We start from the raw sequence: 26,595 nt of genomic DNA on the forward strand, positions 1-26,595 counted from the left end.
CACAAGTTTCCTTATTTCACAACATCATGCGCGGCAATTTTGCGGGCTTACTGAGCCCCCCCAGCAGGAGCAGCTGCAGCGGCATAGCTGGCGTCACCAGGCTTCTCCTGCTCCTTCTGCTCCTTCTGCTGGTCCTTCTGCTGATCCTTCTGCTGCTCCTTTTCCTTCTCCTGCTGCTTACCAAAGACCCTATCGAGGCCAGCAGCCTTGTACGCGCTGCCGCCGTACTCCTCCTTCTTCAGATCGGCCAACCGCCGGGCCTCGCTGTGAATGTCCTGCACCTGTCGTTGTCCGTCGAGGTAGAACTGGGCAATCTTCTTGCCGGTGGGGGTGTTGCTGGCCTTCTCAAAGTAGCTGCTCAGGCCGCTGAAGAAGTTGCCGGCGCGCTGAGTGATGCCGTAGCTCTGGTCGGCCGTCTTGGCGCGGTCGGTGGCCTGGTACTTCTTGTCGAGGTCCTGGATGGTGCTGAGGAAACGCGACGAGACGCCGTGCTTATGGTCGAGCTCGATGGCGCGCTGAATCGCGGCATCGCCGACGACGTAGCCATGAGCCAGGTACTCGGCCAGGATGCGGGTCCGCGGCTTCATCTCCTGCGTGATCTCGTCCGTGTTGTCGCCCGACTGGGCAAAGTGCGAGCCGTCATCCTCGGAGTCGCCCGTGGCGCTGGACACGGTGATGTGGTTGGGGCCGAGTTGTGTGTTGTTGAGCAGCAGGGCAGTCTTCATGGCCGTCTCCTTCTCGAAGACGACCTCTGCGCTTTTCGTCTCGCCCTCGGTGGTGACTTTGATGTCGTTGATCTTGCCACTGCGAAGATGTTAGCCCAGCTCCCATTTGGTACCCTTGGAACAGTAGACGAACCAGAAGCTGAAAAAGTCCTTGATCTCAGCATCGCCAGTTGAGGCGGCAATGTTCTTGACGTAAACGGTAGCAGTCATCTTGTTGGTGGTGAGGGTGCGTGTCTTTGGATTGTTGTAGATGTCAAACAGGTGGTTTCTTGTGAGGTTGCTAGGAGTGAGGATGGGATGATGCAAGAGGGTTGACGAGCACAAACGTGGCAATTTATAAGATCGTGGCTTCAGCTTAGCTGGAGGGAGGCAGCCACGCAATTTAGTATCGCAACACCTGCCCCAGGAGAAGCACCAGCTTGATTGAGGGGTGTTTAGGCGGGGCAACCGTGCGACGTCATCATGAAGAAGGGGGTGAGGTTAGAAGCTGTGGCGGTGCGTTCCGTCGACAACCTTGAGAGTGCGAACGCTGTGGCTCAGCGCCAGAGTAGATGACGTCGTCTTTGAGCATGTGAAGATGGCCCATGGGCGAGGGGTCCCAATTCTATGATGTTCGAATGTTTGCTCGAATTCTCTTGCAACTGCCCCTTCACGAGCATTTGGTAAACGGAGCCCATTCTGGGGCAAGCAAAAACTAGGATAATATGCGAGGCCGATACGTAGTTATTTGAAGGCCGAAATATCACACGCTCGACAAGACAATGCGGAGGTACTGCTTTGTTACGAGTAGGTACGGCAGAGGCACACTTGAAGTCAACGCTGCTTGGCTTAGTTGAGCGTAAAAATACCCCAGTAGTGAATCGTTTTGCCTTCCTCGTGGGGAGCTTACGAGTGCATGATGAGATGCAAACGATAGCTGCTGATCTGGGAAGACCCATCACCAAACCAGGACAAGCCACGGAGATGGGAGCTACATTAGCTGAGCGGGAAGACGAACTCGTTGACAAGCAGCTTGCGCTAATCAGCGGGTGTTGCCTGTCAGTGACGCCACAATCGCTAGAGTACTTGCAATCCATTTGCCCATATCAATCGAAGCTCGATCCTCCGCTCGAACATTGCCTACCCGCTTTAATGCAAGCAAAGTCTACCTAGCCCATCCCTTGAGCCTGAAAAGAAGAGCTTCAGCCTTCTGTGGCTGCGAGCTCGATCACGTGCACATCCTTCCATGTACTTCCTGCCTCACTTGAAACACTGTCCACGCGCCTTCCCTGTTGTCAAACCTCCCGAGCTTCAAATCTCCCTCGTGATGGACAGATGTGCAAAGATGCAATTTCCTTTCTACACTGCTTGGCCAACAACCCATGGACCTTTACGAAACTCGATCAGGCATTGGGACGGTCAGACGGCAGCTGAGGAAGATCCATGATGTGTCAGACAAGCTGCCGCAACTCGGCCCCCCCAGTTGAAACAACGCATGTTGATTGTCGACGGATATCCTCCTTTATGCTCATCATGGTTTCTTTATTGTCTTTCAATCCGTTGAGCAGTTGGCTTAGGGGGCTGTCTTGATCTACCTGGACTCCGCTCGGATTGGATCAATCTCCCTAGAGCAATCTCTTTACTGACTCTTGATACCAGGGCTCCATATTACGACCAAGACGACCCAGGCAGATCACGAGACTGGTGAAAAGGCCCAGCCATTCTCGGTTCAGACCACACGAAGCAGTGCAAGCTACCGTGCAGACAAGCCGCGCCGTTCATCGCTTTCTAGCTATTATAGCGCTGGACTCCGCAGGTCTGGAGAAACGGGACGTGATGCGGAGGGGGCCACGGCGATATCTAAGCGAGGCCAACATCAACGCAACGCCGTCGAAGAATAGAGTGACCATTTACATATTACGCGGAGCGTCGAACTATGGTTTTGGTGTCGTCCAGGCTACGATCTCAACCGCATGAATTCGACTGTCTCTCATAGATGGCAAGGCGTTCCTTTCCTTGAGATGGTGTGCTCATACTCTGGGTAATATGGAACATGTCTTACAGCCAGCGATTGACAAGGAAATTGCCTTGAACACTGCCAATAACGCGATTGCACCTCCCTGCTTGCGGCTAGTGCGGCTTCACACTCGGCTATACTATTGGCTTTTTTTTTTCTTCTAGCCTCGAGATCAGCTGTTGCGCACCTGAGCGGCTCTATTGGCAACTTCAGCTACATCCTGATCTATCGGGATGACGATGAAGGAACGGCTACCATCGTGCGTCTTCTTTTGCAATATGGTCCTCACGTCACCATGGCCAAGCGAAGTGCTTCTATACACTTGAATGAATCGGCGTCACCGCATTTTCAGCGATTGCCTTTACCCTTGTCCGACGGCTACATTCCCCCCATAGGGCACAACAGGGATGCTGGGCGGGGGCAGTGAGCTGGACCCTTGGCATGCTGCAAGCCCCAAGCCGCCAACTCTCAGAGAGAAGTTTTCCAGCCTCTTCGCAGAGGCATGTACGGATGGCGAAGCAAAGACCACCGTCCGTTCGACTGGCTAAAATGGAGATCTTGATCCTCGAGAGGCGCTCAAGAGGCTGCAAATTGGAGGCCGAAACATGCTTGTCGTGTCCGGGATCCGGCCCCACCCTCGGCAGCCGTAAAACAGCCTCAATCTCGCCCGTGGCTGGTCTCTCTTTCGCACATTCATGTAGGTCTCATTGACCCGAGCAAGGTGAAGCTGCTTGCACGTGGGGCTAAGTGCTGAAGGGCGACAAGGGCATCCCGTTACCATGGAAAAGACAGACAGCCAAGAGGAGAATGTATCCCCCGACAAAGCAGGAGGCCAGCCAGCCAGGGAAGCCATAAGACGGCAAAAGCCACGTTTTCTTCAACGTCTCTCTTATCGTCTAGTTCCTCCGGCCTTGGTTCTCACTCGCCTCGCTTTCCCTCCCAGCAGCCTTCACTTCGTCTTGCTCAAGGCCCTGCTTCGACGCATTCGCGATAGCCGTCCAATAGTTGCTGCTGGACCAGGCCAGCCCAGGGTGCGGCCAGCCAGATTCTTGGCTCACGCGACGTCTATGCTGGAGGGAGGAATCCACTCGAGTGCATACAAACTAGCACCGACTCGATCTCTGCGCCCCGACCGCCGCTCTTGAGGGTCTGGAGATTTTCGCATCACAGATCAGCCAGCCGGCCGTTGATCACTCTCCTAATCACCAGCTGGGCCTTTCCCGTTGGTTGTGACTGGACGAAGTGGCAGGATTTGACTTCGATATTCCCCAAGCCGTGAACATCGTTGGTGCCTATCAGCTGTGATACGGTGGTCTTCTTCTGTGAAAACTCGACAGCTTGTCTAAGAAACGGTAAGGATTTCGCCCAATTCTTTGCTAGATCTGCCGTGGCCGCCACCCTCGTATGCCACTCGTGACCGACCTTTGCGGGGGGGATGCGAGTTGGGCTCGAGTTGGGCATGCAGTGATTCGAATATGTCTCAAGCCAGCTGGTTCTCGCTGTCTCTATATCCTTCACCTCGTGCCTCATAACCTATTCTGACAAGACTTTCGCAGTGTCGTTCGCAACTGTTGGCAAGCCAGGTCCAAGACGTCTTCCAGAGCCTGTCCACGTACGACTGTTACACAGCTCTATTCGAGGTGATCCATCCAGACAGCGATATCCATCATGGCCCGGAGCATGTCCAGCTACTCCATGTCTTCGGACTACTTCAACGGCTACGCTTCCCACTACGAAGAGAAGCTTCTCAACACCGTCTGGATGGGCATTGTTGGATTGGAGGTCCTGATGGTTCTCGGCGTCGCTGCGCGCGGCATCTTCAGACGGCTCAGCCCACATCTCAAGCTGCGATCACAATGAGTTCCTGCGACACTGAACGACAACAATACAATCGAAAACGCACATAATCCTGGATACCCATGGCAGCAAGGTCCGCTGTCGTACAAGCAACTACCCGAACCACGGTCAACTGAGCAGCACGAAATTCACAACTACATATCTTGTCAAGATCTTTTATGTTCCCAAAGATCTCTATGTTGCGGCATATAGCGAGCGAGCACGGCGGCTTCTGTTTCTATCGAAAATTTTCTCCACCGGCAGGCGTTTTTGATTGACTGTGATACCTATACCCGATTTGAGGATGCTCTTTTGTTTTTTTTGTTGTTGGTTGCTTCATTCTGAGAGTCAAGGTCATGATATGAAAACGGGGAAAAGCAAGTGAGCAAGCGAAAAGTTCGTGTGATGATTTGTATTCATCGTTGGGGCAGGGCGAAAATTGCGGGATTCTGTTATAATGATTTCATGAATGATACCTTCTTCTTTCCCTCTCAGTCGCAGTAGAAGTCTCTCTCTGTCTGTCTCTTAACAGACGTTTTCTGACTGTGATGGTAGACGACACCGTTCCGATGCTGCGTATCGTCGAGCCATGCAACGAGAGCAGAATCTACACTGCCCACGTCACTGATTTCATGCGGAGCGAAGCATCTCGAGAGGAAGCCTTCGTATATTATCCATAACAAGCCATCTGGTACAAAACATTCTATATGGCTCGACTTTCGCAAACCGAAACCAAACAAACACAAATCATATTAAAGATTCAACCCCCCGTTTTCAAATCCCCCATGCCAAGGAGATAACAAACCCGCTGATTACCATTACCATTACACCCAAACAAACACCGGATCATCAATCCTCGTCCCCTCCAGACATTGTAGTATCCGCCAATACCCTCCCTCCTCAGTCATACAAAGGCATCGTCCCCTCCGTCTCCCTGAACGCCCTCTCCAACATGTCCAATCCCTCCTCAATCTGCTCCGCCGTCACGGTAATCGGCGGCGCGATCCGGAACGTGCCCCCGAAGCTCGGGTGGCTGCTCAGGTTGGCCCACACGCCGAGCCGGTACGCCGCGTCGCCGATGCGCTTGGCCAGCGCCAGCGCGGGCTCCTTGGTCTCCCTGCTGGCGACGATCTCGACGCCCGCCATGAGCCCGCGGCCGCGCACGTCGCCGATGCAGCCGTACCGCGCCATGAGCCGCGCGAGCCCGTCGTGCAGGACCTTGCCCGCTTCGCGCGCGTGCCGGACGAGGTCGTCGCGGAAGACGATCTCGAGGACCTTGTCTCCTACCGCGGCGGGAAGGGGGTCGTTGACGTGGGTGGTGTAGAACATGAAGCCCTTTTCCTCGCAGACGCGGTCGATCTCGGCGCTGGTGACGACGGCGCTCAGGGGCAGGCCGTTGCCCAGCGTCTTGGACAGCGTCAGGATGTCGGGCACCACGCCCTCGTGGTTGATGGCCATGAAGTCGCCGCAGCGGCCGACGCCCGTCTGGGCCTCGTCCACAATGAGCAGCATGCCTCTCGCTTCGCAGTGGCGCTTCATGGCTGCGAGGTAACCGGGCGGAAGTACCAGCATGCCTCCGGAGCTCTGGATGCACTCGACAATGCAGGCGGCGAGGTTGCCCGTCGACTGCAGGTCGATCATGCGCCAGCCGTAGTCGAGCTCGGCCTCCCAGTCGTAGGAGCCGTCGGGCTTGCGGAACTGGGAGCGGTAGGCGTTGGGCGAGGGCAGCATGAACTGGCCGGGGATGGTCGGGCCCTGGCCTTTGCGGCCAAAGTGATATTGGGCGCCGAGAGCTTGGGCGGTCATGCCGTGCCAGGACGCTCCGAGGCCGACGATTTCCCACTTGCCGGTGTAGACCTTTGCCATTTTGATGGCCGCCTCGTTGCTCTCGCCGCCGGTGGAGAGGAAAAAGGCCTTGTCCAAGCCATCGGGGAGGGCCTTGCAGAGGCGCTCTCCCAGGCTGATGACGGGCGGGCAGACCATGCCCGAGAAGAGATGGTCGAGATACATGGCGTGATCATGGACAGTCTTGACCACTTCGGGATGTCCGTGACCGAGTAAGCAACTCATCTGGCCAGAGGTCCAGTCGAGGATTCTGTGGCCAGAGGCCGTGTAGAGGTACATTCCCCGAGCTCCGATGATCACATCGTCGTGGAACTTGGTGCCGTAGTAGGCCAGATGTGCCTTGGCCTTTTCGCGGAGATCCTTCTCGTCGACTCCGGCGTAGAGGGCAGGGGCGACGTCGAGCTTTCCAGGTGCAGGAGACAAGGGAGGGCTTTCAGACCCGATGAGAGCTCCCGGAGCCATGTTCGATGATGGTAGATACAGGTGAAGAAAGGGAAGTGAAGATAACGATTCGATTGTTTCCAACGGAAGGATCAACAGCAATGCAGGAAGTCCCCTATTAGAGCGCGGAGTAAGAACAGAATGTTTACACAAGTCTCGTTGTTGACTTGCCGCTCTGGATGCTTGATGATCAAGGACCCAAGCATCAAGGGCATCTGGGCATTTTAAACAAATCCAAAGACTCTTCCATCGCTCACAGCTCTCTTCACTTCCGATATCGTATCGCGACGGTGGATATCTCGGCGGACAAGTGTGTTGTTTGGCTTCCCTAGCTTGGCCGCGGGAAACTTTGTTGCCGAGGAGAGCGAGTTGGGCCAAACCAGGACTTTTCCCGCAGCGTCCGACGCCACTCCACAAGCATCTTCCGCAAGCCCCTTATTTCTATTCCAAGAATAGAGCTATTCGACGGGACTCTTGCATCTACCAGGCATTCTGCAACGGGTCCCATACGCTTGGGAAGATGTGGTCCAAGATCGACACGTCAAAGTCCTGCAGGTCCAGACTGCTATTGTTCCCGCCCTGCTCGTCCGGCACCGCGCCCGTCAGCATCTTGTCTACAATCTCGGCGTGCTGGGCAAGGCAGACGTCGCCCAGATCCCACCGGTGCTGCTCCTGGTGCGAGCGAAGCGTCGTGATGAGGTCGCGGGCAATTCTGAACGAGGGGCTCTGGGCGAGACCTTCGGGAGAATTCTCCGTCTCCAGTGCGCACCGCAGCAAGAAGTTGACGGTGGCCGGGAAGGAAAAGGCGCTCACGGACAGCCAGAAGTCGCCGAGATGCTCCGGCTGGAGGTCTTGGATGAGCATCAGAATCTCTTCGGACGTCATGCGTGCTCCGGAATATCGGTTCATTACGCCTTCTTCACTAACGCTGTCTCCTTGCTTCTCCGCCTCGAGCTGTATCCGCTGCAGAAGCAGTTTGGCAGTCAGATATGCGAGGCGAAGGTTTGCTGCTCCGGTGACGTCTAAATGAGATCCGCGCAGGACAATCCGGCGACAGGGACCCTCCAGCGTCTCGATCCATTGATGCAATGCATGCTCGAGATCGGTAGTCGGCAGCTTATCCCGCCCAACACAATACACGTACTGCAGGAACCTGTCCAGCACTTCGCTCAGCGTCACCAGCGAGATGAAGACGTTGGCTCGCAGCTCCGAGCGTGGATTGTTGCATTCTCTCTGAGCCTCGCCGAGGTACTCCAGCGTTGGCGGAGGCACGTCGTACTGGGACCTTTGGATGTGAGGCGGCGTGCCGTGCGCCAGACTTGTCCTGAGGTTTCATGACTGTAAGTCAGCATTATGCTTCTCCCATTTCCATTCTTCCAACCTCTCCTATCCGTCTCTGCGGCCCATGAAAGAGTTCACGTACCATCTATCATGAACCAACAGTGCCCACCAAATCTTCATGCGCAGATACTTTTCCGGCTGCGGTATCTTCCACGGAAGAGGATTGTGATTCAGGCCCAGCGAATGCGCCATGGAAACTGCAGATCCGAGTAGCACCCCGTTGCCAATTAGAGACGTAGTAGGACGTCCACCGATGTTCAGTACAATCGCTTTGATAATAGACATGCCGGGTGATAGGTGAAGCTCGGAGTATACCGCCTCGTTGGCAAGATTCCAAATGAAGCGGCTCTCCGGGCACCTGTAGCGGCTCAAAGTAGGAGAGCTCTGCCAGTACACAATCGTATGTGCATACAGGCATGCCATGAGCGCCGGCGAGATCCGTGCCTTGTCCTCCTGATACTGACGGCGGAACGAGACTTCATCTAAGAGCGGAAGACACACATTCACCTTTTTAAAGTATCTACAAAGGAAGAAAAGAGAGTCAGTTACGTGGAGGAGGCAGATGAGTCAAAGAAAGGCCACCCAACTCGTCAATAACAGCTTCGTGATGAGGCTCTAACAGCTTCTCGATAATCTCCAGCTTTTCCGCCGAAGGGCTACGGTTCAACTTGACGCCGAACGGCCTCTTCTGAACCTCTGTGAACAGCACCGGACGCGAACAGCTTGCGGGCTCCGGGATGATCATCCGGGTGCTCCTGGTAGCACCGGGGATGCCCGAGAGATAAGTAGACAAGACCTGGCTATCATTCGTCGAGGCAGGCCCTACTATGTGCAGGTTGAGGTGCTGGTCGTCGTCGGAGCCCAGTGCCAGCGTTGATTCTTCCTCGGGGTCATGATAGCTTTGACCTGTTCTCGCCATGCCGGCGACGGGTCTCGGGGCGACATCCGGCACTGGCCCAACCACAGACGCAGAGGTATTGTTGGCCTTTGCGCTCTCGCGGAATGACGCCCCGACCTGGGCAACCCTCAAGGGGGTCGTTCCGGAAGGATCTGAAGACGAGGGCCGGGCATTTACTCGGCGGCGTCGACGGACAGGCTCGGGAGATGCAGCCTCATGAGAGTCACCGGGAAAGAAGCATTCGGTCTGGTGAGCACGGCAGGTCAGGCAGATGGCAGCATCGCCTGCGGTCTGGCATCGCGACTTTCTGCGGCGGCACGGCACACACGCCGGCCGCAGATGGGATCTGTATGGCCTTCCGCCGCTCTGCCGCTGCTGACTATCTTGCATGTTTGCTCCCGCTTTTGGCATCTAAGGCGTCGGATCAATCTTCAGCAACGGTAGGCAACCTGCAGAGACACAAACTGTACCTGATGCTGCTGCATGTATGTAAGAGAGAAGAATCCCGCTCAAGTTTGAAGTTATCCGCGGGAAAGTCGAGCAGCGATAAAGTTCTCCAAGCGACCACGCTAGGAAGACTACTAAACGAGGCCCGCTCAACCGCCCAGGCAAGCAAGAAGCCCGGCAATCTCTAGCTCAGAACGATGATAGCTTATGATAGCTGTCAACTTCCCCAGTGCCACGAACTGAAAACGAGCTTGTCTGTAGTCGATTCGATCCGGAGAAGCGGCTCGACAGAGGATGCAGCCCAATTGTTGGAAAGGGGGTGGAATATTGGGGTAAGCTATGCTGAGTGACCCTAAGCCGCTCTTGAGCGATGACATCCACCAGCGTGCGCTTCTCTGTTTCTCAATACAGAGTGTCACCACTCTTCCTCGATGCAGGTTGGCGGCGTATATAGTTCGTAGCGTTTATCTTGTGGTCGAGCTGTGCATCAAACTCTGGGGCTCGTGGTATAAATACCCGGCACGATCTTGAAGCCAACCTCCTCACTGACAACCAAGATGCCCGACTTCTGCCCGTGTTCTTGATAAATCGTCAGGTATAGACCCCGGTGATGGTACTTGAAACAGCAAGCATTCGCAATGCAAAGCAAATGGCTCCTTAGGTCAATGCTGGGTAGTCCGTACAGCTGTCAATTGTCTCCCCCATGTCGAACAAATGGCATGTGAAAGCGTTCTGCCACTGTCGATACGATAAGTTGCCGTCAATGGTGTTAACTGCGTACGGCCATCGCCCCTTGAAAGACTTGACCATTGAGAAAACAAGAAATCGCTCGTGGTACACAGATCCAGGGCCTTCGAGGTCCTCCGTCAGTAGCTCCTTGCCACACTGGCCTTCGAAGTGTCCGCAACTAGTGGAGGGTTGTAGAAAGCCAGAGCTTCAATTGGAACAAATCCTTCGAAGAACCCATATCAAGACCAACGCTCTGCCGGCTGGTCCGCCGTTGACTTGACCGGGGGATTGCCAGATCGGAGATGGTGTGCGGTCCCGCATCCTCACTGCGTCGCTCTCTTTCCGTGCCACGTCGGTCGGCATCAAAGCACTGGTCATGGAAATCCTGAAAAGAGCTTCTTCACAAGCGGACGACGTCCGATCGCGGCTGCAATGTCGTCGGGCCTTGTCTGTCGAAACTCTGTCGCCGGGCCAGTAGCAGCGGCGCCGCAGCGGGTTCGATTCGATCATCCTTGTACGCTATGTGAGTTTCCCGCGGGAAGGGAGACCGACAATCTGCCCGGACCAAGTGGAAGAGATTTCGTTTTCCGGATACGATTCTCGCCGACAGATTGATGCCACATGTTCTCGCACAGATGATGGGCCAGATAAGCAAGCGCTTATAGCTGCTGCACGGTCGTGTGTCGGCCAACAGACTGGATAGACGACAGAGGGCGGCTTGTCCTCCCGCTGTCAACTGTTATCTTTCCCCCGTTGTTTTCTCATAACCAGCGGCCGGACAAGCAGGCAACAACACAACTTGTCCAGATGCCGGTAACGCCCGAAAGGAATTGTTTGATCCCATCCAGAACAAAGAGCGTCCTTCCGCCATTGGTATGCTCGTCCTCTTCTTTTACCGCCTTTGAATGATGACAGCCATGCGTAATCTCTCCTGGACAAGGTGAAGAAACTCCGGGAAACCCCTGTTGCCCGCGGGGAACCATGGGAGGCAAAAGCCATCAATCAGCACCAGTCTGGACCCGACCCTCCCAAACCGTGGATTCCTAGTGGTCACTTTTGCTGAGAATTTCCGCTTTAAGCAATCGAATCGACTAGAATCCATGCTCAGGGGTGCATTGTCTTTTTTATTGGGCTCTCCCCGAATGGTGCATATGCACGCGTTGCCCGACGATTGTTGCAGTCCGTACGTATGTAAAACGCAGCGGGCATCCTTTGGGCTGTTTCCCAGGGCCCCCGTCATATCAGCAGTGAAAAGGTGGAGAGACGATGCTTTCATTCGGTCGTGCCTTTGTTCCATTTTTGTAACGTTTGAGCCTCTCTCCCTGTTCATGCGTTGATAGGATGAGTACTGGTGAGGAAGTGTAGGTAGCTGAGATTTGTAGAGCAGAGTTCAAAATTCAGAGGCCTATTTGTGACGTCTCTTCACCTGACTGACCGCCTGCCATAATTCTGCCCCATCCGCTTGCTGAGGACCTCTACTGCGACTCGCCATTCTGGTTCTCGAAAATAAACCCACCAAGGAGACGGTCAAGAATCTTTGATTCATCTACTGCGAGTTACCCTCTTGACTCCGACAACAAGGGCCATGTCCACGATGACTAGAAACAGGAATGAGCAGTCGCTGTCAAACACCCTTAAGACGCCGCTCCCAATCAACCAATGCTACACTCCGTATAGGTACATCGAAATAAAGGCCCCTCAGAACATCTCGCGCATATGAGGAAAGACTGTCCCGTCCGCCGATGCAAATATGGCGTTCTGCGAATCTGAAGAGGATAGAGCGGCGTGGGGAGGCACATGCTGGTCTTCGCCATTGCCTCCAAAGTGAACTCCGTTTAGGCCAACGTAGCCCTCGAATATGCGTGACATCTCGCTCTGTATCCTTTGCCCGTTGTTGTTGCTATTGTTATTGCTCATTAGAGCCTCCGTAGACTGCCTAGGAGGCATTGGCGGATGCTGAAACAGAGGTTGGCCACCGGGTATAGTATCCATGTGTCCCCTTGCAAGTCCAATCATACCCAGAGCGGCGCTGGAGTGGGGGTCTTCATCCGGATTCAGGCCAAAACGCGGCGCCACGTCCTTGAGCGACTTGATGGTTCGCCACAGACGTTGTGATACCCAGCTCTTGGCGGACAGATCCTTGACCAAGTCGAGGGCCATGTAGAACTCTTCTCGGCAGACTGCGCTGAACCGCACTGGTGCGTGTACTGAGGCGAGAAACACGACGGATATTGCGGCTGCGAGGAACTGGTGATAAAAGACCTGCGTTCTCCGGTAGAGGTTGGTGGTGCTATTAAGGTGGTGGAGGTATTGGATCGTGTCCTTGGCCAAATCAACGACCCGCTGTGCCTGCAATGGATGCGACATGATGCTGGTAGCGCTATGCAGGACGGGAGTATACAGCCATGTGCGTATCTATAGCTCCTGTTAGCTAATGCAGATATGGTTTTCACCTGTTCACCACTTACTTGGTTGAATCGTAGATATGTCCATATCCTCAACCGCTGCAGGTTGTACGATGGTGTCGATGTCATTTGGGTATCTTTGTCCCAGCTACGCATTCTGATCTCTTCTGGTACGCTCTCGTACCATCGCAAAATCTCTTGGTCCAGCCGTTCGATCTCCTCCTGGCCCAGTTCTCGCGCAAGAACAGGCCCAAAATGGGATACCTGACGCCAGACTTTGGCACCTATTCGAGAGTATGTGATCATGGCAACGAGGTAGGGATATTCGTCCTGGGAAGAGGTCAGTTCATCACCTTGTAGGCTCGTCTTGCCGCGGCTCAACTCACAGGCATCGGCAAAGTTGGATCAATCTCATCGTCTTGGATGGCGTACGGCAGACCTGTCCCAAACGCCCAACGACGATCGAGGACGTAGGCTGACCAGAAGCTGTTGAGCGCATTCTTCCTCTCCGTTTCGGTTTGGATCATCATCAGCCCTCTCTTCTGGTGAATGCCGAGCTCTATACACAAGCGCACAACTTGGCCCATGACACGCCAGGCAAGCACTTCTTCGTTGGATAAAAATCGATAGCCGGCAACAAGTGCCAAGAGGGGAAGATCAGAGACCTCAAGAGCGTCCGACATGAGCTTTCGGTTGATGATGTTTTCCATGCTCTCATACAGCCGCATCGCCTTCTCACAGTGGCCGTGACCTTCCACAACGAGAGCACAGCACATGATGGCTTTTAACTGAAGGGTCTGGAGATCGTTCAGGGGCTCGATTGGTCGCTGATTTCTGAGGTATAGCGAGACGTTTTTGACATGGGCAATCACTGATTGAATATTGATCACGGGATACATGATGCCGATCTCCTCTTCGTGGACTCGGCACAGGCGCACCATTTCGTCCTTGTCAAACTCCAGGAGTGGTTCTGACATGTGCGCCGAGATAGAAGAGGGGACGTGGCCGATTGGTGGCGGCTCAATATCGTCGCCTTCTTCCGTCGGTCTCCATCCCATGCTGCTGATTGTCTCTTTGGCCACGTCAAGGCTAAATGCCGTGCTCGTCGGACCTTGAAAGGATGTCTGCCTTCCCGGATAATCCTGTCGATGACCGGATGTCGAGCTTTGAGATGGGGAAGGCGCAATAATCGAGTTGGGAGCCGGGATGATGCGATCCGAAGCTGGGGGTGCGAATCGCGATTCGGTTTGCATGTTGCGCATGTTCTGGTTGAGCCAGTTGACCTCGTCCTGCAGGCGGCTTAGTTGCGCCGTGATCTTCTTGAACTCATCCGAGTCTTTGAAGTTGTTGGAGCAGCAGTTGGGCGCATACAGACACGCCAGATTGAGGTTGCCACAGCGTTGGCATGGTGTTTCGCCGTTGCACTTGATCTTGCGCCTCTTGCACTCATTGCTATGCGGGCATTGCGCGAAAGAGTCAGCATGGTTCAATCATTTTCGTGCAGTCCTTCAGTCTTCGCATAGATTCCAGTCGGAAGATCACAGATTGCCCTCTCCAAACGACTGAATGACAGAGAGCACTGAGGGTGGGCTTACCAGGCAATAGAAATATACTGGACCATCAAGTCAGCTGAGGAGATTCATCTAAGCGGGAATGAGTAAACGCGACTCGACGAAAGGGGGGTTAGACAAGATGCGCGATGTGAGATGAAAGGCTACTTCGATTCCGTCGCTTGGCGTTCTGCTTCCCATCGCCTCGGCATCACATTGCATCTCATCCATCTCCCCCTCCGAGGGTGTGCATACCGAACATTGATACGACGCATCACCACCTCATCTTCACATCGGCTCCCTGCGCGAAATGCCAGGACAACAACAGGACAGACTCACCCGGTTCCTCTTGCTCCGCGTCTGTTTCGCGCCACCCGCCTCGTCCACCGACTTCCTCTTATTCGCACCCGCTCCAGCATCCGCATCTCCCAGCCCTGGCGACGCATCGTCGTGCTGCTGGTGAAGCGCGGAATTGTCTCCGTACATGGCGGAACCTGGGCTCATGTGCGGCCGTGGCTGCGGCGTTTCGTACGAGACGCTGGCCGAGTCGCTCAAAGCGGCGACTGGCGCCGTGAGGTAGCGCAGGTCGGAGGCCTGCGTCTCGATCTGCTCCATTGAGTGTCTCTCTTGTCGCTCCCCCTTATCTTATGCGGCTTCATTCATGGACAGTATTGTAGATCACGTAGGTTGATAATATGGAGAGACTTCAGAAAAATAGTATGACAAGGCCTCTTAGGTGAGTATGAGGTAAGGCAGGCACGGGTACCGAGAAAAAGACTGGAAGCTGCTCGCCTCTGTTCGGCTTTGTGGCTCGCTCCTGCACCAAGCAGAAAGCCGCGCCCACGTGACCGTGACGGCCAGAGACGGAGCTGGAAAGATGGCTGAGGAAGGAGGAAGATTGAAGAAGAAACGGGCGAATCTGATACTTCTGATACACATTCAGCCGTATATTTTGGCTCAACGGCGACAAGATCAATCAGATACGGATGCGAACCTGGTACTTCGTATACTCGTATATCCACCTTGAAAGCTGAGCAGCAACATGAAGGTCGCGAGGTGGAGAATGAGCCGCTTGCGCCGAGGTACAAACACCCCCAGACTACTTACACCTTGACCTCGATCCGCCGCATTTGCGTACCTTTTCACTACCAAAGATCATGCTCACGCAGCACGGCAAGGAGTCTCATATCACAGGCCTTTACGGGATGACAATATGGAGCCCAGATTGAAGGTAGGGCGTCTTTTTTGCTTATCATCTAACGGATTTTTCGTTTCTCATTACACCCCCAGCTCATGATCCGTGAGCCGGCAGAATCTTGCCCTCGCAGTCGCCAAACCCGATCCTCACTCCGTTCTTCTCGCAATAGCCTCGCATGGTCACGCTGTCACCATCCTCAATGAACCGGCGCACACCACCCTTCTCGAGCTGAACGTCAGCTTTGCCGCCCTCGGTCATCTCCAGCAAGCTACCACGCTCGCGAGGCTCCGTGCCGCTAATTGTTCCAGAGCCCAGCAGGTCTCCGGCACGGAGAGGGCACCCCCCCACGGTATGGTGCGCAATCATCTGTGGGAATGACCAGAGCAGGTTGCGGCCGCTCGTCTTGGTCAGATCGACATGGTCACCGTCCGCGGCTATAGCACACATCATGTTAGCAGGTGAAACTCGCTGATGACCGGAAGGGAACGATTACTCACTTGTAAGGTCGACTTCGAGCTGAATATCAAACACACTCTGCTTCTGTGCCTCCTTAAGATAATCCTGGATAGGAGTGTCGTTCTGGAGCGGCTCCGTTCGGAAGGGCTCTAGGGCATCGGGAACAACAACCCAAGGGCTGATGGTCGAACCAAAGTTCTTTCCGTTGAACGGTCCCAGAGGCACATACTCCCACGCCTGGATATCGCGCGCACTCCAGTCGTTGAGCAGGACGAAACCAAAAATGTACTCCTCGGCCTTGCTGATGTCGATTGGCTCGCCCATCTCATTGGGCTTGCTGAGGAAGCAGCCGAGCTCCAGCTCAAAGTCCAGTCGGCGGCAGGGCACCGTCGTCGGCTGCTTGGGGGTCGCCGCCGGGTTGGGCAGGATCTGGCCTCGCGGCCGGCGGATGGGCGTCCCGGACACGACGATGCTGGACGAGCGGCCATGGTATCCCACTGGCAGGTGCGTGTAGTTGGGCTGCAGGGCGTTGTCCGGGCCGCGGAACAGGACGCCCACCTTGTAGGCGTGGTGGTAGCCGGCGTAGAAGTCGGTGTAGTCTCCAATCTGCATCGGCAGGTGCATCGTGACCTTGTCGGCCGGAACCAGCGCCTTCTGCTTCAGCGCCTCGTTGTCCTTGAGCAGCGCCGGCACGTCTGTCGATTCGCTGAGGATGCGCTGCAGATCGGCTCTCACAGCACGATGGACCGCGCGCCCGCGCTCGGCAAAGGCATTGAGCGACGCCTGGCCGAAAACTCCCTCCAGGCCGCTGAACGAGCCCAGCTGCTGCTTCACCTGCGCATCGCCAGCGAGCGCAGCGAGATCGAGGACGAAATCGCCAATTCGGGTGCCGGCGCGGGGCTGCGAGCTGCCGCCGTCTGAAAAGATGCCAAAGGGCAGGTTGTGAATTGAGAAGTCGCCATTCCGGTCCGGCGAGACCCAAGAAGTTAATGAAGCCATCTTGCTTGTGAGGGGTTTTTCAATCTATGTGCTCTCGCAAAAAGAATGATGAAAAGATGAAATGAAGGGATTCAGAAAGCAGCCAGAGCTCCAAGCTTCGAAGCTTTCTGGGCATCATCGGCTTTCCCCAAGGTGGGATTCAATGGCTGACGGGGCACTTCCGCGTTTGTGGGGAAGAGCCGAAGAAACCCGCCCGCGCACGGGAGCTGCGTTCCGAGGCGGATTCGGATTCGGAAATGGGTCCGCTCTCTTTAAAGTGACTGGAGTAGGAGCAGGAAGAATCAAATAATGGGGGCAACAGTTGACTGTGATTTTGAACTTGAAAACAATTAGGGATGAGATAGAAACCTGCTTCAGTTTCAAGCGGCGTGGGTTGGAGCTGCCACTGTGCTTACTTTACTGTCAGTAAAGATTAGTGCTAAATATTGCGACAGAATTGTTAGAGCCTCAGTTCACATCTAGCATCTTAGATCAAGGTCTCAAGAACGAACTCTTGATGTAAAAGTACACGATTACATATATACCCCGTGTCCGATTTTACTGGGATTCTTCCCAGCTGTCTATCAATGCCGGTATAGAAAGAGGAAACCCCAAAACCCTCAACTTCATCTAAACAGCCGCAGTCCCTCATCTTGCTTATACAGAGCCTCCATCTCATCGTCCTCGCTCTCCTCCTCATTGAGCTCCATCTTCTGACCAAACAGCGTCCCAAAGAAGCGATCAATCGCCTCCTGCTCCCAGCTCCTCCTGTCCTCGGGCGCCATGAAGTTCTGCAGCTTCTCGTGCACCGTGAACCGCATCTTTCGCCCTTTGCTCGCCTTCCGGTCCACCACCTTTCGGGTCTTGGCCTCCTTGTTGGCGGTCAGCATCACGGAAGCCACCGCGCTGGACTGCTCCGCGGCCGACTCCACCGTGCGCTGGTCCACGAGCTCTTTCAGGAGCAGCTGGTAAAAGTCGGCGTCGTCGTAGATGTCTTCGCTCTCGGTAACCTTCTTGGAGGCCTGGACTGGTGCGCAGGAGCGGGGCACTCGTGTGCGCTTGACGAGCCTGTCGTCGGGGTTGGCGAGCTGGTCTTGCAGAGCCTCGATGAGCGTCTTGGGCTTTGCGCCGAGCTTGTTTGCCGGCGCGGAGACGGTCACGCTCTGCACTTTGCGGGACCACTTGTCCAGCCTGTCTTCGCGGAACTTGACGGCCCGTTGATGATCATCCCGAATCTGCTCCCAGATCTGCTCGTTGGAAAGGCCTATTTCTAACGTTCGCTTCCGCTTGCTGCCTGCGGCGGTGGGGGGAGCCAGGTTTTCTCGGAGGTCGCTGATGGTGTTGAGCAGCTTGATGGCCGCTTCTTCAGCGGCTTCGTAGGCCTCCGTTTCTGAGCTTGAGTCTGCAGCATCTAGCGTGGGGAAGGTATTCGCCGCAACGAGCGCTTTCTGGAGTCGGATGCGCATGTTCAAGAGCCCATCGTAGATCTTTCGCTGCTGCTGAATGGCGATTCCTTTCTGTACTTCGGTCTGGTTTGAGGGAGTGGCCAGGGAAGGCTTGGCGGTTTGCTTTCCTGATTCTTCGTTTTCATCATCATCCTCTTCATCGTCTTCGTCTTCGTCGTCTTCCTCTTCTTCCTCTTCATCCTCGTCGTCATCCTCGTCTTCGCCAGAAGATCCGATACCATTAAGCAAGTCGTCAAGACCATCGTCCATGTCCTCGTCTTCGTCCTCGTCTTCGTCCTCGGCCTCATCCACTTCATCCTCCTCCTCTTCCTCCTCAGACGCAGACATATAATCCGCCGCAGAAGGTCGCTTGCTCTTGGGCTTCTTAGGCTTGGAGCTGCCCCGGAACACAAAGTCTCCCAACCGCTCATCATCAGACTCTGCCAGAGCATTGTCGCTGCTGATTTCCGAGTCGCTAGCCTCTGCGGTGTCGGCTTCTAGATTTGCCTCCTCTGGATCATCGTATCCGTCCTCGTCCTCATTTTCCTCATCGTCATCTTCGTCGGATTCGTCGTCGTCCTCCTCCTCTTCCTCCTCCTCCTCTTCCAGGGCCTTCCGCGAAACTCGAGATCCGCGGTACTGGCGCCCTAGAGAAAGGCCTTCCTTCTCGCGAAGCTTGCTGCGCCCTACAGTCACGTAATGCTCGGTGCCAGCGCGCTCATCCTCGCTCGCGCCGCTCCCATTGTCATTGTCGCTGTGCCCATTGGCTTCGGGATCGTAGTCTAAGACCTCCGTCAGCATCTCTTACCCGCACTCCGAAACAAAAGTGAATTCCAATCAATTCGTCCGTACCCTTGGCCAGTTCCTCGTCGGGATCCTTGAAATCTTTTGCGCGTCCTTTGGCCATCTTTGCTGAATGTGATGTTCTGGCTTGGCTTGGAAACAAAGGCGAGACTGCTTGAGCGGCCGCCCACGCTGGGATTTTTTTCTGCCGGGCAATGGGTTCTGAACTTTTAGGCGGTGAGTAGCGGCAAAAATTGTCGGCTTGCCCAGAAGTACCTCTGTACCTTGCCAGATCGGAAAAGGCGTCGCACTCCATGAAGTGGGTCGCCTGGTATTCATGATGAGAGAGCTTCGATCCTTGAGTATGTCAAACTGACTCAAGCTTACGAGCCATAACAAAGGCTGGCATCTGGCGGTAATTTCAACTCACCGACTCTCCTGAATCAGGACTTTACAAACGTTTTCTCAATCACTGGGTTCTTTGGTCTCGGCCTCGACAATGCGATCTACTTCCTCGCTGCTCTTTCGAGCTTCAAGAGCTCTCCAACATGAGAACCCTCTTGTCAGTTTACCCCCGTCTAAGCTCAATTCATGCTCAAGCAAAATACTCATACAAGCATCAATCAGGGCCTGCCTCGATCAGGCACTCCGCCAAGCTGGCCTAAAAGGCCTCAGAGGCGGAAAATCACCGGCGTGGACAAGGTCATTGCAGTGTCCTCAGCGAAAGGCGGCGTCGGCAAAAGCACAGTTGCAGGTACGTGGCAAAACTGTCACTGAGAATGAACGACTGTATGGCTCAGGTCTCATGAAATTGGAACAGCAAATCTATCACTGGCCTTTGCTAGGCTGGGTTTCCGCGCCGGAATACTAGATACCGACATCTTCGGCCCGTCCATTCCTACTCTATTCGATCTCTCAGGGGAGCCCAGGCTATCTAGCAGTAAGGCGGCTCTCACACCGTGGAAAGGCTCGTGACTAACGCAGTCTCAAGACAACCAACTAATTCCTTTGACAAACTACGGGGTCAAGACAATGTCGATGGGCTACCTCGTGGGCGAGAGTGCTCCCGTGGTATGGAGGGGGCCAATGGTCATGAAGGCAATCCAGCAGCTGCTTCACGAAGTGGACTGGGGCGGTTTGGATATCCTTGTGCTGGATCTGCCCCCCGGAACAGGAGACACACAGTTGACCATCACCCAGCAAGTCATCTTAGACGGTAAGCAACTTCTAATGAGCGCGCATTTGCTCTCCTTTTTTTTCCCTTACTGATTAGCACAGGATCCGTCATCGTCACCACACCACATACTCTGGCAACGAAGGACGCGGTCAAGGGCATCAACATGTTCAAAACAGTTGGCGTCGACATTCTAGGCATGGTGCAGAATATGTCTCTGTTCAACTGCCCGCACTGCCATCACGATACTCACGTCTTTGGATCGAACAAGAGGGTAGAGAAGCTGTGTCAGGATCATGAGATTGACTTTTTAGGAGACATTCCTCTTCATCCCAACATTGGTGATGATGGGGAAAGAGGGAAGCCGACTGTCGTCTCTGAGCCATCCAGCGAGCGAGCGTCAGCATTTCTCCATATAGCTAGAGCTATCTGCCCCAAGATTGGCCTGGAGGGAGTCGGGAGCCAGAACAGCTAACGATTTGTTCTCTCACCGACTTGACGGAACTTGGACGGGCATATCCGGGGATGTAAACATCGTATGAGTAATGTGGTCGTTGAACCTGCCATCGTAGCTTAGCAATCGATTCCAGATTCCCAAGGGGGGCCTATTCTTGGATGAAACATCTGGTCATTTGCCAAGGTTGCCAAAACGCAACCGAAGACTCCCATAACCCAAGTCTCCTCGTAAACCGCGATCTCATTCTTCTGGTGTGGTAAAAAGGCAAAACGCATAACAGTTAGCTTGTGCCACAATTGATGCAAGGTAAATTACCGCGGTATCAACAATGATCCTCCAACTCCATAACGCCTTTGATATCCCTGTCCTCGGTCCGAATCCTTCCACACTGGCTCAAGTAGGCAGAGCATTTAATCGAGCTCTTCGTTAACCTGGTAGACATGACGACTACGGGTAGGGTCCTTTCTCATCGATTTGCCAGAGCCAGTGAAGCCAACTATGCGTGAAGATTAGTCAGAATGTGTTGGGAATGGGGCTCGGTCTAGAAACGTACCTCTCCCGTGAATTCCTTCGGGCGTGCGGAACATGGAGTCCTTCTTGTGACTTTTGGCAAACTTGGATTTGGCATTGAAATCTTGCCATTTGGACTTGCCAGCTTCCAGCTCCTTGTTGGCCTTGATCTTCTTGGCCTTGGGCGCCTTGGGGGCATTCTTCTCTGCCTCTGCCTCCTTCTGGGCCTCTGGGTACATTGTGGCGCCGGCGGAGCTGACAACGCCAGGAGCCGGCGTGGTAGCTACCGGAGTGGTAGACGCTGACGGGGGACCTTCGGCCTTTCGCTTGTTGGTGATGGGGCGGATGTCTCGCGACCTGAGGGTCTCTGTATTATCGTAAGACTTGAACTTGACGATGTAGATGGGATCGGTAGAGGATCCAGTGATGGACGTGATGCGCGCCGGATAGAAAGCCTTGTCGCCCGAGACCCATTTCGCCAGGACGGTATCGTTCACCTGATAGTGCACGATGGGTTCTTCTTTGTCCTCGGCCGGCGGCGCGGCCTTTTTGAAGGCAGGATGGTTCTCTTTGGACCACTTGGCCGGCTCAGGAGACGGCGCGGCAGGCTTCTCGGCGGGCTTGGGTGCTTGCTTCGACTGGAGCTCGGCAAGGTTCTCGTCCAGCAGGCGCATGAACTCGGTCAGCTCCGAGTGCAGGGCCTTGAGCTCGACATTGTCGGGGTCGTCGCGGATCTGACCAAGAACGAGATCCAGCTAGACTTGGGTTAGCAACGAGCCTTGAAAAAACAACAGCCAGGGCGGTATACCTGTTCCTGGTACGTCTGTCGCTCGGCCTGAATCTCTTCGATCGAGGACATTTTCGAGCGGTTTGCCTGTGTGATGCGCTGGAGCTGTCTTCGATGGATGGGAGTGGCCAGGTGGAGTTGCGACGCCTTTGGAAGATGGGAAAAGCGCAGTGGCCAGAGCTCAACTGCAGAGGCGTGAGATGGTGATGGTCCATTCTATCTGCAACAAGTTTTGTGGGGCTGGGCAGCTTATCAGAGGGATGAATGGCGGATTAGAAGTTTGTCACGTGATGCTTCATTCTCGGGCAATTCAGGTGCAAGATGCTGGACCAAGGAGCTGCTAGTGATGAGACTCGGCAGCATGTATCAAGGTATTCTCCGTACACAGACCAGTCTCAGCTTTACTCTTTCAATGATTCACGAATTATAAAGTGATTCTGCGTTCTCAATGCAAGAAACGGTATGCGAAAATGCATGGCATTTGTCAGTGCGACAAGCAACGAGTTTGATGACCTTCCTCTTCAACGCTCCGGAATCGGTCCCAAACTGTTGGATACGCGTATTGTGACGATTCATCTCGATAAGGTCCATTTGCTCTACCGTCACCCAACCAGACGAACACCAAGCCGTATCTCCCCACGCCTGCAGAGCAATGAAACGCTTCAGGCAATTCAACGTCATCGCTACGTGAGGACCAAGGGCTCTGCGGAGAGCATACTTCGTAGCTGATGCAATTACGGATTACTCCGTATGGCATCGAGAACCAGGTTTGAGTGCACCTTTTCGGGGATACTATTGGGCAACGACGCACACAGTTTGGGCAGTCCTAGGCAACAGCAATTCGGCCGAGAATGAGCGATCTAGAACGACTCGAGTTTCTGCATGATTCGCCATGGGAATTGGGTGCGAAGGAGAGGATGGGAAGGAGAAAGTGAGGCTTCTTTGGCGCTCGGATGGCCGCCCTGACAAGATGGAAAACATCGGCATACTAGCCTTTTCATCCAAAGATGGATCTCACAAGCCTCGTCTGTGCAAGCACGAGAGGAACAGCGCAGTTATTAGTCACCTAACCACCCAGAAGGTGATGTGCAAGAAGGGCCTTCACCGATGCGCCACAGCGCGGAGGCTCCAGCCATTCACCGGAGCTGGATTCGCCATTCCTGGGGGAGCGAGATTGAATGGTCGTACTGCCTGATGCGGCCCAAACGCCAAGGGGAGCACAGAGCAGAGGAGGCCAGAAACAGAGAGATACAAGCAGCAGAGACAGAAGCAGTTGGGCAGTGGTATGACGCAAATTATGCCGATTGAGCGAGGTGGTTAAATAGAGCTAAGACACTGTCTCTGGGTCGCATTCCAGCTTGGCCGCACCAAACAGCAGCAGAAGAATGAGCGAGCCTTTTGTTGGTGGCTGGCTGGGAACGGAGATTTGGTGAGAAGTGCTTCGTACTGTAGAATAAACGGGATAGGGTTTGCGAAAGCTCATCTATCATTTGGAGTCGAAGCTTCTGCACCCTTCGATGGCAAGGTCTGTACTGTCCGTCTCGAGTCACGGCAACTCTAGCGATGCAGGAGAGCGGCGCTTCGTATTTCTTGGATACGGACGGATCAGCTCTGACGGGCCACAGGCAAACAAGACGGACAGAAAAGCAGCCAGTCCACAGCGGCCACTGACTGACTGACGAGTGACGGACTACCGGACTGTGTTCAGACCAGCTCGGCTCGCCTCTTGGGTAGTTGAAGCCAGAGCCGCAAGCAACCACTGCGCAGCCTCGGCCACCCTCCATCCTCTATTTCCTGCTTGTCCTCCTTGCTTTTTCCTCTTAATCCAAGTTCCTTCTCGGCCCAGTCCAGCGGTCTGTTCTCGGGAGCAGCGACTATTCCCTTCTTAGGGCATGACAATTACATGTGCAGTCTGCACTCTCCGTCTCCAGTCTGTTCAACCCTCCACCTGCCGCGAATAGCAAACGCATCAATTGATCGCACTTTTTTTTTTCGCTCCGTGTTTAATAGCGGCCCAGTCACCGTCTTTCCATCTGCTTCTCTCCGACCTGCCCTCCTCCTCCTCCTCCTCCATCTCGCGGCTTCTCGCTCCAGCATCGCCAGCATCCTGTGCAACCCGGCAATCCCTCGCCTGCCGCGCCAATTCGCCGCTTACGGCCGTCCAGCTTTTCCTTCTCCCCGACTGCCACGGCACGGCTTGTACAGGCATAATAACAGCACGGCAGAGGTCGCAGCAGCGTCTTGCTCCTATTCTTACCTACCTTGCCTGATTACAAGCACAGCTCCGAGTACTACTCGCACAGGCGCTGCCGTCAATTGCCACCCCCCCTGGACCGCCCGGAAAGCCGCCTGTCGCATCGCGTCGCTTTGAGCCGACATCGACCACCCGCTGCTGCTGCTACAGCCATTCACACGTGTCTCACACCCTCCACCAGGATCCCGTCGGGTCCAGGGCTGTTGCAAGTCACGGCCAGGACCATCGCCGGCATCAGCATCGAGGCGACGGCGGCGTGTCGGGAGCCGTCGACACGAGACGACGCTCGTCTGCGGCAGCCTCACGGGCAGCAAGGCCAGGCGCCCGAGCCAGACGCAGACTTGACGCAGACCTCCATACCTTGACGCAAACAAAACCGCAATGGCCTCGGAGAGCGACCAAGACAGCGCATCTGCATCTGCAGCTGCAGCTGCGCCGGCCGGCCAATCAAAGCGGCCTCCCCTCAACCACCATGCCAGCGACCACAGCGAGGCCAACACCGTCGCCTCATCGGGCCACGCCTCTGCTGCTCGCCCCAAGCACCAGAAGCAGCACCACGTCGGCCGCCTGCACGGTCGAGTGCCCTCCGCCAGCAAGGGCCTGCACAAGCACAACCACAGCTCGTCGCGCGTCAACCTGCACCGCAAGCAGGGCTCGCCCACCGACCTCGAGTCCCAGCTCGCCCTGCGCCCGGTGCCGCACCGCCGCGCCACCAGCGACGCCAAATTGCCGCAGCAGGACCCGGACGCCGCCATCCCCAAGAGCCCGTCGCAGAGCAACCTGAAGCGCAACCGGTCGCATGTCGAGATCAGCAAGCGCCCCAAGTCCGCCGACAAGCTGAAACGCAGCTCCAGCGGCACCGGCATCCACAAGGCCGACAAGCCAACCAAGTCGCAGGTCCATTTCGATCTCGGCTCCGACGACGCGGAAGACGAATGGGTTGACGCCAGCGGCTCCAACTCGCCCTATCTTTCGCGAAAGGGGTCGCTCAACAGCAGCACGCACTCTTCTTACCCGCCCGGCAGCAGCACGGCAAACTCGCGTCCGCAGACGCCCAGCGCGTTGGCAGCGCCGCCCGAGTCGTCCTCGCCGCCCGCTCGCAAAGAAGCAGAGCAAAAGGACATCCCGACGACGCGACTACTGCAGAGGACCCCGTCCCACGGCGCTCCGCCCCAAATGTCCACCGACATCGCCATGGCCAAGGCCAAGGCCGCCCCGAAGTACCTGTCGCCCGCCGACCACGCGACCCTCCAGCCGGGCACCCACGAGCCCTCGCCGTCGGCGGGCAGCCACGACGACGGGCTGATCTCGCGCTTCGTCGAGGTCCCTAGCTCGGGCCTCACCAGCGAGGGCTCGTTCTACAATCCAGTTCGCGCAGGAGGCTCCCACCGGTCCGAGGGCCTACCGCAGCGGCCACATGGGACGACCATGCTGTCACGGTCTCACGAGCTTCCCAGTGAAAACGCCATTGCGATGGAAAGCGAAGATAGCGCGCTGGTCCCCAAGCCCGCCAAGAGGACGGCTGCACCTCCGGCAAACACCTCGCGCACGCAGCAGAAGCTCAACCTGCAGCGGGCCAGCTCGTCGCTCGAGCCCGGACAGGCAGTCCCTGGCGTCGGCGGAGTCGTAGGGGCCGGGCCTCTCATTGGCATCGGAGACCCGGGACACGATGGAGGCAACAGTCGGGATCCCCGCGTCGGCAAGCTCCTGGAGCGAACGGGCATGGAATACCTGGTTGTCCGCCGCCACCAGAACCCCATTGTGCGATCGTTGAATCGCCTCAGCCAGCTGCCTGGTCTCGACAAGACCAAGAGAATTCCTCGTGCCAACACCGGCTCTACGACGACCAGCAAGAGATCAGCAACGGACCTCGCGATCCGCCACATTCGAAACGTCAGCATGCCGGAGGGACGCCAGTTGCTCCCCACCAGATTGGGGGGGTCATCAGGGAAGACCAGCGACGCGGATTCCGGCTTTGAAGGAGACGACATGAACCGATTGAGTGAGAGACTTAGTGGCTCTAGTCTCGTGGGCGGCGAGGAAGAGGACGGCGTAGCGGCACTCTTGCGGAATCTCTGGGAGAAGCCGATGGATCTCAGTGCCAGCACAGACTGAAGCAAGCGGCAGCTATCTTATAACGTTATGTTCTCGACCGCCGCGATGAAGGAATCATTCCAGATTCAATAACCAGCGAATACCAGTGTATATGACCTACGAGGTCTCATTGACAGCGACGGGTACATTTGATACCCCTTTCTTTCCACTCTTTTTCCTCATGTCAACTTTTTTTTTCTTTATCTTTAGGAGCTGGTTTTACGGGAACAAGTCATCCCTCGCTGC

At 55.4% G+C, this 26,595-nt stretch overlaps 13 protein-coding genes across 13 annotated transcripts; 5 read left to right on the forward strand and 8 right to left on the reverse strand.

The window, feature by feature from the left end:
* Positions 1–47: 47 nt before the first annotated feature.
* On the reverse strand, positions 48–1,005 carry CCMA1212_000452 (Protein vip1; the record flags this gene model as incomplete). The annotated part of the gene is made up of 2 exons (XM_073697919.1): positions 859–1,005; positions 48–804 (listed from the first exon to the last, which is right to left on the reverse strand). Exons 1-2 carry the CDS (start codon positions 933–935, stop codon positions 48–50), a joined length of 834 nt encoding a protein of 277 aa, XP_073563142.1. The 5' UTR covers positions 936–1,005.
* A 945-nt stretch (positions 1,006–1,950) lies between these two features.
* Positions 1,951–2,151, forward strand: CCMA1212_000453 (uncharacterized protein; the record flags this gene model as incomplete). The annotated part of the gene is made up of 1 exon (XM_073697920.1): positions 1,951–2,151. The coding sequence occupies one exon, from the start codon at positions 1,951–1,953 to the stop codon at positions 2,149–2,151; it is 201 nt and encodes a 66-aa protein (XP_073563409.1).
* A 1,349-nt stretch (positions 2,152–3,500) lies between these two features.
* On the forward strand, positions 3,501–3,866 carry CCMA1212_000454 (uncharacterized protein; the record flags this gene model as incomplete). Its single annotated transcript, XM_073697921.1, has 1 exon — positions 3,501–3,866. One exon carries the CDS (start codon positions 3,501–3,503, stop codon positions 3,864–3,866), a length of 366 nt encoding a protein of 121 aa, XP_073563408.1.
* Positions 3,618–4,642, reverse strand: CCMA1212_000455 (uncharacterized protein; the record flags this gene model as incomplete). Its single annotated transcript, XM_073697922.1, has 5 exons — positions 3,618–3,786; positions 3,836–3,870; positions 3,928–4,063; positions 4,265–4,566; positions 4,625–4,642. 5 exons carry the CDS (start codon positions 4,640–4,642, stop codon positions 3,618–3,620), a joined length of 660 nt encoding a protein of 219 aa, XP_073563141.1.
* On the forward strand, positions 4,390–4,581 carry CCMA1212_000456 (uncharacterized protein; the record flags this gene model as incomplete). The annotated part of the gene is made up of 1 exon (XM_073697923.1): positions 4,390–4,581. The coding sequence occupies one exon, from the start codon at positions 4,390–4,392 to the stop codon at positions 4,579–4,581; it is 192 nt and encodes a 63-aa protein (XP_073563407.1).
* Positions 4,643–5,457: 815 nt separating the features above from the next.
* Positions 5,458–6,864, reverse strand: CCMA1212_000457 (2,2-dialkylglycine decarboxylase; the record flags this gene model as incomplete). Its single annotated transcript, XM_073697924.1, has 1 exon — positions 5,458–6,864. One exon carries the CDS (start codon positions 6,862–6,864, stop codon positions 5,458–5,460), a length of 1,407 nt encoding a protein of 468 aa, XP_073563139.1.
* Positions 6,865–7,323: 459 nt separating this feature from the next.
* CCMA1212_000458 (uncharacterized protein) lies at positions 7,324–9,493 on the reverse strand (the record flags this gene model as incomplete). The annotated part of the gene is made up of 3 exons (XM_073697925.1): positions 7,324–8,167; positions 8,267–8,704; positions 8,772–9,493. 3 exons carry the CDS (start codon positions 9,491–9,493, stop codon positions 7,324–7,326), a joined length of 2,004 nt encoding a protein of 667 aa, XP_073562809.1.
* A 2,463-nt stretch (positions 9,494–11,956) lies between these two features.
* On the reverse strand, positions 11,957–14,828 carry CCMA1212_000459 (uncharacterized protein; the record flags this gene model as incomplete). Its single annotated transcript, XM_073697926.1, has 4 exons — positions 11,957–12,673; positions 12,727–12,993; positions 13,050–14,115; positions 14,506–14,828. 4 exons carry the CDS (start codon positions 14,826–14,828, stop codon positions 11,957–11,959), a joined length of 2,373 nt encoding a protein of 790 aa, XP_073562808.1.
* Positions 14,829–15,504: 676 nt separating this feature from the next.
* Positions 15,505–16,870, reverse strand: CCMA1212_000460 (Fumarylacetoacetase; the record flags this gene model as incomplete). The annotated part of the gene is made up of 2 exons (XM_073697927.1): positions 15,909–16,870; positions 15,505–15,845 (listed from the first exon to the last, which is right to left on the reverse strand). The coding sequence occupies exons 1-2, from the start codon at positions 16,864–16,866 to the stop codon at positions 15,505–15,507; spliced, it is 1,299 nt and encodes a 432-aa protein (XP_073563484.1). The 5' UTR covers positions 16,867–16,870.
* Positions 16,871–17,471: 601 nt separating this feature from the next.
* Positions 17,472–19,197, reverse strand: CCMA1212_000461 (Protein BFR2; the record flags this gene model as incomplete). Its single annotated transcript, XM_073697928.1, has 2 exons — positions 17,472–19,072; positions 19,143–19,197. The coding sequence occupies 2 exons, from the start codon at positions 19,195–19,197 to the stop codon at positions 17,472–17,474; spliced, it is 1,656 nt and encodes a 551-aa protein (XP_073563485.1).
* A 375-nt stretch (positions 19,198–19,572) lies between these two features.
* CCMA1212_000462 (Iron-sulfur protein IND1) lies at positions 19,573–20,722 on the forward strand (the record flags this gene model as incomplete). The annotated part of the gene is made up of 5 exons (XM_073697929.1): positions 19,573–19,635; positions 19,701–19,827; positions 19,894–20,013; positions 20,065–20,289; positions 20,352–20,722. 5 exons carry the CDS (start codon positions 19,573–19,575, stop codon positions 20,720–20,722), a joined length of 906 nt encoding a protein of 301 aa, XP_073563482.1.
* A 392-nt stretch (positions 20,723–21,114) lies between these two features.
* On the reverse strand, positions 21,115–22,073 carry CCMA1212_000463 (Splicing factor spf30; the record flags this gene model as incomplete). The annotated part of the gene is made up of 3 exons (XM_073697930.1): positions 21,115–21,200; positions 21,258–21,969; positions 22,023–22,073. The coding sequence occupies 3 exons, from the start codon at positions 22,071–22,073 to the stop codon at positions 21,115–21,117; spliced, it is 849 nt and encodes a 282-aa protein (XP_073563483.1).
* A 2,563-nt stretch (positions 22,074–24,636) lies between these two features.
* CCMA1212_000464 (uncharacterized protein) lies at positions 24,637–26,370 on the forward strand (the record flags this gene model as incomplete). Its single annotated transcript, XM_073697931.1, has 1 exon — positions 24,637–26,370. One exon carries the CDS (start codon positions 24,637–24,639, stop codon positions 26,368–26,370), a length of 1,734 nt encoding a protein of 577 aa, XP_073563480.1.
* Positions 26,371–26,595: the final 225 nt, after the last annotated feature.

Source organism: Trichoderma ghanense, assembly GCF_004382785.1.
Source record: "Trichoderma ghanense strain CCMA-1212 chromosome Unknown scaffold_0, whole genome shotgun sequence".
Lineage (NCBI taxonomy): Eukaryota > Fungi > Ascomycota > Sordariomycetes > Hypocreales > Hypocreaceae > Trichoderma > Trichoderma ghanense.